Source organism: Pocillopora damicornis, chromosome 3 (genome assembly GCF_964200805.1).
Source record: "Pocillopora damicornis chromosome 3, jaPocDami1.2, whole genome shotgun sequence".
Classification (NCBI taxonomy): Eukaryota; Metazoa; Cnidaria; class Anthozoa; order Scleractinia; family Pocilloporidae; genus Pocillopora; species Pocillopora damicornis.
In genome coordinates this window covers 9619143-9632865 of record NC_142672.1, presented here as the reverse complement: position 1 = coordinate 9632865, position 13723 = coordinate 9619143, and the positions used below count along the sequence as shown (strand labels likewise).

General features: G+C 37.7%; 2 protein-coding genes across 6 annotated transcripts; both read left to right on the top strand.

The window, feature by feature from the left end:
* The first annotated feature begins 3211 nt into the window (after positions 1–3211).
* Positions 3212–8054, top strand: LOC113667571 (Golgi-associated plant pathogenesis-related protein 1-like). 4 transcript variants are annotated; one of them, XM_089202326.1, is made up of 5 exons: positions 3212–3323; positions 4110–4263; positions 4789–4849; positions 5489–5732; positions 7553–8054. In XM_089202326.1, exons 3-5 carry the CDS (start codon positions 4804–4806, stop codon positions 7962–7964), a joined length of 702 nt encoding a protein of 233 aa, XP_089058452.1. In that variant the 5' UTR covers positions 3212–3323; positions 4110–4263; positions 4789–4803; the 3' UTR covers positions 7965–8054. The 4 variants fall into 4 exon arrangements, with proteins under 4 accessions (XP_089058452.1, XP_089058451.1, XP_089058453.1 ...); XM_089202327.1 differs by lacking the exon at positions 4110–4263 and adding an exon at positions 4023–4109 and having other exon boundaries at positions 3246–3323; XM_089202325.1 differs by lacking the exon at positions 4110–4263.
* A 2313-nt stretch (positions 8055–10367) lies between these two features.
* On the top strand, positions 10368–13484 carry LOC149048144 (Golgi-associated plant pathogenesis-related protein 1-like). 2 transcript variants are annotated; one of them, XM_089199112.1, is made up of 4 exons: positions 10368–10462; positions 11010–11070; positions 11487–11730; positions 12983–13484. In XM_089199112.1, the coding sequence occupies exons 2-4, from the start codon at positions 11025–11027 to the stop codon at positions 13392–13394; spliced, it is 702 nt and encodes a 233-aa protein (XP_089055238.1). In that variant the 5' UTR covers positions 10368–10462; positions 11010–11024; the 3' UTR covers positions 13395–13484. The 2 variants fall into 2 exon arrangements, with proteins under 2 accessions (XP_089055238.1, XP_089055239.1); XM_089199113.1 differs by lacking the exon at positions 11010–11070 and having other exon boundaries at positions 10379–10462.
* Positions 13485–13723: the final 239 nt, after the last annotated feature.

Genomic DNA, 13723 nt, shown 5'->3' with positions numbered 1-13723 from the left:
CACCGCTGTCTCACTCTGTTCATTTCAGTTGCTTAATGTAATCTTTTAAAAACTCCAACATTCAGAAATGTGGCCGAGTTTATCTTATAAAAACCTGGAAATATAAGCAAACTGTTGGTGGGAAGGTTTGAAGTCTACATTTTTACCAAGGTGTGAGTTTTTCGCACCGCACCGGAAACGTTATCAAACTTCATTTTCGGATGTTCTGATTGGTTCATTCAACTCTGGTTATCAGTTCGTATTCGAGTCACCTCTTATGGGAATGAACAAAGGGGGTAGCTGCGTCCGTGGGAGAGTATAGCAGGTAATTTAATGTTAACAACTGAGTTGAAAACGTAAATTGGCCACCGTAAAGGGTAAAAAAGCTGACGTTTCGAGCGTTAGCCCTTCGTCAGAGCGATTGGGACTTTTGTGAACATATTCAAATGTTCAGGTATTAATGAAATTTGATAAAACGATGTCTTCATTCGCGCTTGTTGGATACAAGATTGCTTATAGTCAACGTGGCGCTACGCGCCTCGTTTGCTATCCAACGTCTCATATCCAACTCGCGCTCATAGAATAGAATAATTGTTCGTTATTTTTTTCTCAGAGGTGTATTTATATTATATAAAAAGTACCTTTCAAGTCTTGAAATCATTTCAGTGCTCTCTAAGTTAAAAGCAGTGGACTAGCTCATAGGCGTTACGAAACACTTGAAGCGCTACTTAGTGTGTTTAAGATACCAGAAAAGAAGAATGATCGAAAATATCTTGAGATCATATCAGCTTTTGTTTTACGAATAAGGTAGGGGAGGGTGGAAAATTGTTATTCAAGGGTATTCTTTTTAATGATAGCCGAAAGATTTAAAGTGGACTTATTTTAAGTAAGTATATTCAAATAAGAAGTTAATTACCTCGACAGCAGAAAGGTAAAACAAAGCTAGAGCTGATGAACTCCTGAGACTGTTATTGAAACGTAAAGGAACAATTTAAAAGAAAGAGCGCTTTCAAAGAAGAAAGCATTCAAAAATTTTTCAAAATAGAACCTTCGAACTACTTGACCTGTCTCCTTTTTCACAGATTATGGCTGAGTTTAAAAAATTGCTCCATTTTCGGTATATCGTAAAGACTAAGCTACTCAGCATTTTCAAGGTTAATTTTCAAGACTTCAGTCACGAACTTAAGCCGTTTATGTAATGACAACTCTGATTTTTCAGAAAAATCAGAGATCATGTGCCAGTTTTTCGATAAACGTGGCTATCCTGTTTCTGTCGTTCAAGCGGACCACCACCGTGCCCAACAAATCGATCGATAAGGAAAACACGGATCGCATTCATGTTCACTCTCACATTTCAACCTCGCAACCACGCAGTTAAATCTATTATTATAAAGAACCGAGAACACCTTCGCGACTTAGGGAGAAATGACAAGGACGCATCCAAACAAATTGGCACTCTTAATCCCCGCGATAATAACGAATGCCTTTTATTCAACTAATTTCTTCTTGTTTTCTCGTCACCATATTCCCACAAATAGCGCAGCTCGATACACTCACAATTTTCCATTCGCTCTGACGAAGGGCTAACCGGCGCTTAAAATGTCAGCTTTGAAACTCTTAACGGTGGCCAATTTACGTTATCGACTCAGTTGTTTAGTTTAATACTAAATTATCCTGTTATACTCTCCCACTGAAGCAGAACCACAGTTTCTTAAGAAACTTACCCCCTTCTTTCAGATGAAGACTTATCAATTGACGAGGTGTCGTGGACTCCTCTTTTAAACGAGACACAAATGATCTCACGTCGCCCTTTCCCAATTAACTTGCACGATTACACTTATAACTTCGTTTATCTTCTACCCACGACATCTTTTCTACTCGACTACTCACTGGTGTGAGCTTCGATACTCTGCGACTCCCTTTCATTCCTTCCACTCGAAAACTACAGAGTTTTCAATCCAAGTAAGATTTGGAGAAGTAAGACACGTGATAAAGAATTACGAGACCGAGAAGTACTGGAACATCTCTTCAAAAGAGGGAAATGTGGGTGGGTTACACGTAAGGAGTTTCTATGGGTCTACTAATCAATTCACAAGAGAAAAGTACAACAAAGTCAAGTGATTCACATCACCTGACAATCATTTTTTCAATTCTCTTAGAATAACCCACCATTCCCGCACTTCACTAAGATTACAGGTTATGTAAATGTGATTATGATAATTTATTTAAAAAAAAACGATAATACGAGTGACCTGATTCGTCAAAAACCTATCATTTATTGCACCAATAAACCAATAGAAAATTGAAACCTTTTAAGTTATCACATAAAAGTAATAGCCCGCGCTCCTTCGATCACTTTACCGGCGTAGTGAACCACTTGGAATGCTGGAAAACACGAGAAATGTTCATAAGTTGCTTGCCAGTGGCGAGTGATTTGCTCAGAAATCATTTGAACAAATAACTTGATAAATAGGGCTATAAATTTGCTAGGTTTTATTTGAAAAGGAAGATAAAAAAATGTCTTTAATTCATGTGTGATCCCAATATTTATTATTCTGGCGATTTCGTCCAGTCCTATCTCTAAATGCAATACAAAACGAAAAAGAGTTTCTCACAACAAGGGTTTTCACTCAAAATTTACGTGTGAAACTATTAACGTTTCAGATTACGTCAAAGTGCAAAGATCACCATGCCACTCTAAAACTCACCAAAACGCAAAATTGCTTGCCAGTGGCAAGTAATTATCTAACATTTCGAGTGTTCTCCCAACACCTTGTATGGGTTATTACCCAGGTAAATTGATATAAAGTACGGTCTATTAATATAATAGTCTTCGAAAGTTTTTTAAATCAAGAAGAAGAGTCAATCAACAAATTTACAAAAGAACAATTGCCGCCAGTCAGTTGATAAATGACACCCCTTAAAAAATTATGAAGAAGTTGCTCAGAAATCATATAAGCAAATTGCTTGATGAATAAGGCTATTAAATTGGCTTGGTTTTCTTTGAAAAAATCCGATGATTCTTTTTTTTGATTCATGTGTGATCTCAATATTTACTATGCTGACGATTTCATACAGTCCTATTGCCAAATACAAAAACGAACAATATGGGTTTAAAGTTCCAGATTACGTCGAAGTGTAAAGGTCACCTTGCCACCTTAACTTACAAAAATGCAAAAAAAAAACAGGTATAATTGTCCAGAATAAGCCAATAGCCTTTCTTCACGGTAAACTAAGGAATACAGCTATTGACCCAAGGACATTATTTCACTTTACTACTTGACAAAGCAAACATCATCTGTCACTTCTGGCACAATCCGTCAACAAAATTCAACAAGTTTTTGGTAAGAGATTTGAAGAACGTTAACGTTTTTTTTAACATTGAACACATTTACACATTCTTTTTACCTGTGCGTAAGGTAAAATCATAATTGGTCATAAATGATAAGATGTAACTAGTCAGTGTTAGCAAAAGAATTGAATGCCAGATGTGTTGTAACATCTTCAGAAAAAAGTTTTTAAATTTGATTTTTTAAACATAGAAAGAACCAAACGGGAAACGGAAAAAAAACTTCAAAAATGTTCTACGGATATACTCTGAAATAAGTTAATTAACCAGTTACCGTTGTCATTCGGTGAGAGCGCGGAGACCTTTGGTTTTTTTCTGTTTGCTTGTTTATCGGTTGGTTTGGAAGTTTTAGATATCACTTGCCAGAGATTGAATGAACACTTGTTAATTTTCGGTATTTCTGCATCAGAGATACATGATAAAAATTTCTATCATTAATACTACTACGGAGTCATTTCTGATTCATTCAAATTGAAAAGCACCATAATAAGAATTTCACGTTAGTAATTTGGTTATCTAAAACCAAATTACAAAAATCAGATGAAATCTTTCTTTGATTTATGTGTGATCTCAATATTTACTATGCTGGCGATTTCGTCCAGTCCTATCATTAAATACAATACAAAACGAAAAAGAGTTTATCACAATATGGGTTTTCACTCAAAATTTAGGTTTGAAGCTGTTAACGTTTCAGATTACGTCAAAGTGAAAAGGTCACTTCGCCACTCTAAAACTTACCAAAACGCAAAAAGCTGACTTTTCAATCATTGGAAACAAACAGGTAATTATCCAGAATAAGCCAATAGCCTTTCTTCACGGTAAACTGAGGAATACAGTCATTGAACCAAGGACATTATTTCATTTTACCACTTGACAAAGCAAGCATCATCTGTCGCTTCTGGCACAATCCGTCACCAAAACTCGACAAGCTTTGGGTGAGAGATTTGAGGAACGTCAACGTTTTTTTTAACATTTTACACATTCACCTCATTTATTTTTATCTGTGCGTAAGGTAAAATCATAATTGGTCAAAAAATGACATGAAATATATAAAACATTTTAAAGATGTAACTACTCGTAGTCAGTGTTACCATGAGAAGTGAATGGGAGATATGTGGTAATATCTGCAGAGAAAAAAACATTAAGATAGAAAACGGAAAAAAAATTCGCTAATGTTTTACAGATATTTTCTGAAATCATTTAATTGACCAGTTACCGTTGTCATTTGGTGAGACCGCGGAGACCTTGCAGTTTTTTCTATGTTTGTTTGTTTATCTGTTGGATTGGAAGTTTTAGACATCACTCGCTAGAGATTGAATGAAGAACCGTTAAGTTTCGGTACTTTTGCGTCAGGGATGCATGATAAAAATTTACTATCATTGATTTGGTCATCTGAAAACAGATCTCTAATATAAGATATCTCCTTTTCATCTCTTCATTACTTTTTTTTTCCTATGCAGGATTTCCTTTAAAGAATGTGGTTTTGTTATATCTTGCTTGCCATTGCAGCAGTCGATGGAGGTAAAGGAGATTCCTTTTCGATTGATGAAGCTTAAATTCGACCATTTTCTTTTATGTAACTAATCGATTTACCGCATGTCAATTACAACGCGGTCGAAAGGAGCGTCTCAGAGGTATGAACAGATTGACTAATATATGTCAGTGCTGCTGCAAGGGGGTAGTTTAAAATAAATCCAAAAAACAACCATAGGATAGGTTACTAAAACGAAATCTAAGTAAGGCTACAGTTTAAGAAAACCAATAGATCTCCAAATATTTTGAGGCCTTTTTTCGAGGAAAAAAAAATTTCCAGTCCTATCAATGAGCCGTCCTGATTTTTTTGACCCAGATGTATTCCAGAATTCTCAAAATTAAAAAAAAAAAAGGCAAAATCAATTTAAACCTTCAAATTAAGATCTCAGGAACGGGGGTACAGAGAGTCTGACAGCAAATCCAACGGGTAGGAGGAGCTCCGTTGACTGGGGTACAACCACCGGGAGTAGGAGGAAGTGTGCTGTAGAAATGCTTACGGTTCTGACCTTAAACCTTCTTTCATTTCAATTCTGTAGAAGAGAACTACCGCGAGCAGGGGAAAATATGCTACATCAATGCTTAGTTGAGTTATAATTACTTGCCTTGACTTCGCCTATTTTCTTTCAGCGTTTACCGACGAAGAACAACAGGGTTTAGCAAAGCACAATGAATTCCGACAAGTACACGAGGCTCCTGCTATGACACTGGACAGACAAATGTGTGATGAGGCGAAACAGTACGCTCAGACGCTTGCAGATATGGGTAGCCTAGTACATTCTCCGAGCAGTGACAGAGTTGGACAGGGAGAGAATCTTGCCATGGAATGTTTATCAAACGGTTCACCAACCATAGAGGACGCCGTGACAAATTGGTGAGGTTAAATCTCGCTTTCTTGCTGCGCAGAAAAACCGATTAAGTGTAGTATTCAACCTTGGCCTTTGAGAATAAGCTCACGAGGCTATCCTACACAATGATGTCATTTCCAGGAAATTTACCCCCAAACCTCGCTTTCACTAAATTCTCCCTGAATCTTTGCTAAGTTCCTATCGTTTACCCGTGGGTGTTCCTTTTATTTTTGGCCTATTCCCCATAAAAAGAGAAAGTAACAATTATGGTAATTAATTTTTTTTTTGTTTCAGTGTTTTGGGTATGCTTTTAATTTTGAATTACATTTTACCAGTTCGCTACTTGAGGGTAAGGCGTAGAGGACGGAATTGACTATTGCAACGTAAAAATAAACCAGGCCTACTTTCACCAATCTGGTTACAATTCTTTTCTTAGAAGTAGGGTGTAGTAACCCTGACTATTTCTGAATGATATGATTCGAAACACTAAGGAGTAACCATCCTTCCAGACAAAACATCTGAAACAAATATCGAATATATTTGGCGCTCTGCAATAGCGGCCCGCACATAACCCATGCTAACGTTCAATCCAGTTTCTTGCTGTAACCCTCATTGGTGTCACTTCATGTTACAGTTAATCACCTGACACCTTGTAATATGCTAACAGGAATCCATTGTGACATCTTCATCGGTTAAGACAAGCATCCCCGAAACCAAAACTTTTTTGTGTTCCTTTTCCTTCTTACTATTTTTTCTTACTGTTATCCAATTACTCTGCTTCTATTCTTGTTATAGTCTTTCGCCAACTCCTATAATCAATTTTTACGGAAGCAGACTTAAGGATACAAAAGAATTCATAATATTTTTACATAGTCACACTCTTCTGTCACGCTTTCTTTTCACGAGAGACCGGGACAGAATTTCCCCCCAACAGTATCAATACAATATCACAGGGTCGGCCAGGGGGGGTAGTGGAATACCAATATACCCGAAAAAAAATCGACAAAATACCCCAAAATACCCCAAATTCCTCCAAATATACCCAAAAATAATCAAAGCTTTGAATACTTTATACCTGAAATTCAAAGAAAGTGATATACTGGATACCCATATTTAAGCTGCAATATACCGTATACCCGATTTAAAACGCCCCTGAATACCGAATACACAAAAACCCTGGCCGACCCTGATATCAAGCAGAAAACTCATGTGAGTGAAGAAAAATATCACTGTAGGGGATTATTAAGTGATCCAACATCAAATTCCCACAACAAATATCTTAGGAATTTTATAGAGAATAATCGAGCCAAAACACCAATGATGATACCAAACTCGCCAGATGAGCTGCCTTAGCACAAATTTAGTACCCGAATAGTGCTTGGAATCTATTCAAATTTTCAATCGTTACAGGACCCATGAAAAAAGCGCTCACGAAAATGTGATACGAGTTAACAAACGGCGTAAAAAGGAATAGATGAAAGAGATAATAAATTTTAGTGAATATAGCGAGCAAAGTGACAAATCAGGGTGGTGAAACATACGTGAAACATACGTGAAACATACGTGAAACATACGTGAAACATACGTGAAACCCATGTCTGCAAAACTATTTTAGGTATTTGAAAACATGACACAGGGGTAGAACTGCTTGAATTAAAACTGTGAGGACAGTCTCGACAAAATCGGAACACATAAGATCGCTAATCATGGACGGTACTCTCCGCCGTGTGTTTCGTGATGAGTGACGCCAAAGCAGTCAAATTTATGCCTAAGACATTGCTGTGACCGCTGATTTTTCTTTTCCTTTATTTTTGTGTTCTCTTTATGTAGTCTCAATATTTTCCAGGTACAACGAGGTCTGTGATCCGGGATACGATTTTACCAGCCCCTCCTTCTCTGGTGGAACAGGCCACTTTACACAGGTAGTTTGGAAAGGCAGTACAGTTCTCGGAATCGGACGGGCAGAGGGTACAATGCGAGGAATGAAATGTACATATACTGTGGCCAGATACAGACCAGCTGGAAACATGATGGGGACCTTTGCCCAAAATGTGGTGGTTGGTTCCTTTGATAGTGACAGCTACTGTGCATCAGTTTCAAGTAAAAGACGAAGGTTCTTTGACAAGTATGGAAAAGCAGTCAAGGTGAATGGTATTAAAGCTCCAACCTTTAAAACGGGACCAGCTGAGAGTCGTGCCCGGCAGGTTGAGTTATTGACAAGCAAGAAGAAAACTGCTTCGCACAAGCACAATAAATGAGTCTCTCTGTGAAAAAAAAAATGTATACATATTGACATTTAGTAATTGTTATGATTATTAAAGAGTTGATTAAAAGATAAAACCACCAAACACCGCTGTCTCACTCCGTTGCTTACGGTAATCTTTGAGCTCCAACATTCAGTTCAAGAATGTGGCTGAGTTTATCTTTTAAAAATCTGGAAATATAAGGAAATCCTAACGTCCCCAACTGCAAGTGGGAAGGTTTGAAGTCTACATTTTGACCACGATGTGGGCTTCCGCACCTCACAAACTTTAGATCAGTAAAGGTTTTGCAAACAAGAAAAGGCGTTAGCAATTCACTACTCTCTTGCCAATATCAGGCAATAGCTTTTTTGTTTGGTAAACTAAACAGATTTGGAAGCCTCTGAAATCACTTTCATCGCTACAGAAAAAGAAAAATTTCGGTAAAGTCTCTCTCATTAATTTGCATAATCTCTCTTTATACTAACCTATACTCGCTCAAAAATTATTCAGTTTAAGGAGGATCTAAAGTGTAACTTTGTATGATGAAAATAACAGAAAAGAAGAATGGTCGAACATATCTTGAGATTATATCAGCTTTTGTTTTATGAATAGGGTCGGAGAAGGGTGGAAAAATTATCTGTCAAAGATACTTTCTTCTATTATAGCCAAAAGAGTTTAAGAGGTTTGACCTATGTTTAATAGGTATATTCAAATAAGAATTTAACTTCCTCGACAGCAGTAAGGTAAGACAGAGCTAGAGCTGATGAAAGCCTAAGGCTGGTGTTAAAACGTAAAGGAACAATTTAAAAGAAAGAGCGCTTTCAAAGAAGAGAGGATTTTTAAATTTTCAAACTGGACCCCTGGAGCTATTTGACCTGTCTCCTTTTCACAAACTATGGCTGAGTTTAAAAAACTGCTCCATTTTCGGTGTGAAGTAAAGCTAGGCTAGTCAGCATTTTCAAGGTTAATTTTTAAGACTTCGGTCACGAACTTAAGCCGTTTATGTAGTGACGACTCTGATTTTTCAGAAAAATCAGAGGTTATGCGTCAGTTTTTCTGTCGTTCAAGCGGGCCACCACCGTGCCCAAAAAATCGATCGACGAGGAAAATATCGATCGCATTCCAATCACTCTCACATTTCACCCTCGCAACTACGTAGTTAAATCTATCGTTATTAAGAACCGAGAACACTTTCGCGTCTTATAGAGAAATGACAAGGACGCATCCAAACCAGTCGCTAGACACTTTAATCTTCCTAATCATTCTAAACAGCATTTGGCAGTTCGCGGCCTTTCCCTTAATCAAGGCAATTCGGAAAGCCGCAAAACTCTAGATCAAAAATTCATTCAACTAATTTATACTTGTTGTCTCCTCACCATATTCCCACCAATAGCGTAGCTCCATACACACAATTTTCAATTCGCTCTGACGAAAGGCTAGCCGGCGCTCAAAATGTCGGCTTTGAAACTCTTAACGGTGCCCAATTTAAGCTATCGACTCAGTTGATAATACTAAACTGCCCTCTTATACTCTCCCACTGACGCAGAACCACAGTTTCTTAAGAAACTTACCCCATTTTTTCAGATAAAGACTTATCAATTGATGAGGTGTCGTAGACTCTTCTTTTAAACGAGACATGAATGATCTCACGTTGCCCTTTCCCGATTAACTAGCACGATTACACTTATAACTTCGTTTATCTTCTACCCACGACATCTTTTCTGCTCGACTACTCACTGGTGGGAGCTTCAATACTGTGCGACTCCCTTTCATTCCTTTCACTCGAAAACTAGAGAGTTTTCAATCCAAGTCAGATTTGGCGAAGTAAGACACGTAATAAAGAATTAGGGGACTGAGAAGTACCAGCTGGAACAATTCTTCAAGAGAGGAAAATGTTGGTGGATTTCACGTGAGGAGATTCTATGGGTCTACTAATCAGTTCACACGAGAAAAGTCCAACAAAGTCAAATGATTCACATCGCCTAACAATCGTTTTTTCAATTCTCTTAAAATAACACACCATTCCCGCACTTCAATAAGATTACAGATTATGTGAATGTGATTTATGAATTTATGAAAAAAACGGCCATATTACGAGCGACATGAATTCGTCACAAACTTTTCATTTATTGCACCGATAAACTCATAGAAAACCGAAACATTTTAAGTTATCTTATAAAAGTAATAACCCGCGCTCCTTAAATTAGTTTACCGGCGTATTGACCCACTTGGAATGCTGGAAGGCTATTAAATTGGCTAGCCTAAAGAGTTTCTCACAATATGGGTTTAACGTTCCAGATTACGTCAAGGTGCAAAGATCACTTTGCCACGTTAACTTACAAAAATGCAAAAAACAGGTATTATTGTCTAGAATAAGCCAATAACCTTTCTTCACGGTAAACTAAGGAATACAGCTATTGACCCAAGGACATTATTTCACTTTACTTCTTGGCAAAGCAAACATCGTCCGTCACTTCTGGCACAATCTGTCACCAAAACTCGACAAACTTTTGGTAAAAGATTTGAAGAACGTTAACGTTGTTTTAACATTGAACACATTCGTAAAATCATAAGTGGTTAAAAATGATGTGAAATATACAAAACATTTTTAACTGGTCAGTGTTGCCAAAAGAATTGAATGGGAGATGTGTAGTAATATCTTCAGAAAAAATGTTTTTAAATTTGACTTTTCAAAAATAGAAAGAACATTAAGACAGAAAAAAAAAACTTCAAGAATGTTTTACGGATATACTCTGAAATCAGTTAATTAACTAGTTACCGTTGTCATTCGGTGAGAGCGCGGAGACCTTTGGTTCTGTTCGTTTTTTTATCGGTTGGTTTGGAAGTTTTAGATATCACTTGCCTGAGATTGAATGAACACTTGTTAATTTTCGGTATTTCTGCATCAGAGATACAAGATAAAAATTTCCATCATTAATACTACTACAGAGTCATTTCTGATTCATTCAAATTGAAAACTACCAGAATTTTACGTTAGTGATTTGGTTATCTAAAACAGATCTCTTTTTCATCTCTTCATTACTTTACTTTCCTATGCAGGATTTCCTTTAGAGAATGTGGCTTTGTTATCTCTTGCTTGCCATTGCAGCAGTTGATGGAGGTAAAGGAGATTCCTTTTTGACTGATGAAGCTTAAATTCGGCAATTTTCTTCTGTGTAACTGATCGATTTTTCACTATTCCGTATGTCAGGGGTGTCTCAGGGGTATGACCAGATTGATTATAATATGTCCGTGCCGTTGCAAGGGGAAAGTTTTGTTTATCGGAAACAAATAAAGCAAAAAATCCATAGGATAGGTTACTAAAACGAAATCTAAGTAAGGCTACAGATGTAGAGAACCAATAGATCTCCAAATATTTTGAGCCTGTTGTTTGAGGTAAAACAAAATTTATCCAGTCATATTAATGAGCCGTCCTGATTTTTTGGAACAGAACTACCGCGAGCAGGGGAAAGTATGCTACATCAATGCTTAGTTGAGTCATAAATATTTGCCTTGAATTGGCCTATTTTCTTTCAGAGTTTACCGACGAAGAAAAACAAGGTTTAGCAAAGCACAATGAATTCCGACAAGTACATGAGGCTGCTGCTATGACACTGGACAGACAAATGTGTGATGAGGCGAAACAGTACGCTCAGACGCTTGCAGATATGGGTAGCCTGGTACATTCGCTGGGCAGAGACAGAGGTGGACAGGGAGAGAATCTTGCCCTGGGATGTTCAAAAGACGCTCCACAAACCATAGAGCAAGCCGTGACAAATTGGTGAGGTTATATTTCGCTTTCTTCCTGCGCGGAAAATTTGATTATGTGTAATATTCAACTTTGGCCTTTGAGAATAAGCTCACGAGGCTATCCTACACAATGATGTCATTTGCTGACAATTTATCCCCAAACCTCGTTTTCACTACATTCTTCCCGAATCTTTGCTGAGTTCTTATCGTTCGCTTGTGGGTGTTTCTTTGATTTTTGGCTCTATTCCCCATAAACAGAGAAAGTAACGATGTTGGTTATTAATTATTTTTTTATTTCAGTGTTTGGGAATGCTTTTACTTTTGAATTACATTTTACCTGTTCGCTCCTTGAGGGTGAGACGTAGAGGGTGAAATTTTATATTTCAACGTAAAAATACACCAGGGCTACTTCCACTAATCTTGTTACAATTCTTTTCTTAGAAATAGGGTGTAGTAACCCTGACTATTTCTGAATGAAATACTTAAGAGCAACCACCCTTCCAAACAAGACATCTGAAACAAATATCGGATATATTTGGCGCTCTGCAATAGCGGCGCGCACACAACCCAAGCGGTCCATACCACTAACGTTCAATCCATTTTTTTTTCTGTAACCCTCATTGATGTCACTTCATGGTACGGTTAATAACCTGATACCTTGTAATATGCTTATGGGAATCCATTGTAACTTCTTCATTGGTTAAGACAAGCATCGCCGGAACCAAAACTATTTGCGTTCCTTTTCCTTTTTGTTCTTTGTTTCTTACTGTTATCCAATTACTCTGCTTCTATTCTTGTTATAGTCTTCCACCAACTCCCATACACAATTTTTGCTGAGGCAGACTGAAGGGTACAAAAGAATTCATAATATTTGAGCCTTGTCACACCTTTCTGGCACGCTTCCTTCTCATGAGAGACCAGGACAGAATTTCCCCTAACAGCATCAATACAATATCAAGCAGAAAACGGCGTAAAAAGGAACAGATGAAAGAGAGAATATATATGGGTTTCACGAATATAAAATATTCGTGAAACCCATGTCTGCAAAACCATTATAGGTATTTGAATACTCGACGTAGGGGTACAATTGCTTGAATTAAAACTGCAATTTCGACAAAATCGGAACACCAAGGGTTGCTAATCATGGACGGTACTCTCCGCCGTGTGTTTCGTGAAGAGTGAAGCCAAAGCAGTCAAATTAATGCCCAAGACGTTGCTATGACTGCTGGTTTTTCTTTTCCTTTATTTTTTTGTTCTCTCTATTTAGTCTCATTGTTTTCCAGGTACAACGAGGTCTGTTCTCCGGGATACGATTTTACCAGCCCATCCTTCTCTGGTGGAACAGGCCACTTTACACAGGTAGTTTGGAAAGGCAGCACTGTTCTTGGAATCGGACGGGCAGAGGGTACAATACGGGGAATGAAATGTGCATATACTGTGGCCAGGTATAGACCAGCTGGAAACATGATGGGGGCATTTGCCCAAAATGTGGTGGTTGGTTCCTTTGATAGTGACAGCTACTGTGCATCGGTTTCAAGTAAAAGACGAAGGTTCTTTGACAAGTATGGAAATACAGGCAAGGTGGATGGTACCAGAGCTCCAACCTTTAAAACGGGACCAGCTGAGAGTCGTGCCCAGCAGGTTGAGTTATTGAAAAGCAAGAAGAAAACTGTTTCGCACAAGTACAATAAATGAGTCTCTGTGAAGAAAAAAAGTATATATATTGACATTAGTGATTGTCATGATTATTAAATAAAGAGTTGATTAAAAGATAAAACCACCAAACACCGCTGTCTCACTCTGTTGCTTACGATAATCTTTATGAGCTCCAACATTCAAGATTGTGGCCGAGTTTATCATTTAAAAACCTGGAAATATAAGGAAATCCTACCTGCAATTGTGTCTACATTTTGACTAAGATATGGGTTTTCGCACCGCACAAGCTTTAGATCAGTAAACGTGTTGTAAACAGGAAAAGGTGTTAGCAATTCACTGGTCTCTCGCCAACATCAGCCAATAGCTTT

Coding starts and splice junctions, on each gene's coding strand:
- LOC149048144 (XM_089199112.1), top strand. CDS start 11,025: ATGTGGCTTTGTTATCTCTTGCTTGCCATTGCAGCAGTTGATGGAG. Junction 11,071..11,486: donor CATTGCAGCAGTTGATGGAG/GTAAAGGAGATT, acceptor ATTTTCTTTCAG/AGTTTACCGACGAAGAAAAA. Junction 11,731..12,982: donor GAGCAAGCCGTGACAAATTG/GTGAGGTTATAT, acceptor ATTGTTTTCCAG/GTACAACGAGGTCTGTTCTC.
- LOC113667571 (XM_089202325.1), top strand. CDS start 4,804: ATGTGGTTTTGTTATATCTTGCTTGCCATTGCAGCAGTCGATGGAG. Junction 4,850..5,488: donor CATTGCAGCAGTCGATGGAG/GTAAAGGAGATT, acceptor ATTTTCTTTCAG/CGTTTACCGACGAAGAACAA. Junction 5,733..7,552: donor GAGGACGCCGTGACAAATTG/GTGAGGTTAAAT, acceptor AATATTTTCCAG/GTACAACGAGGTCTGTGATC.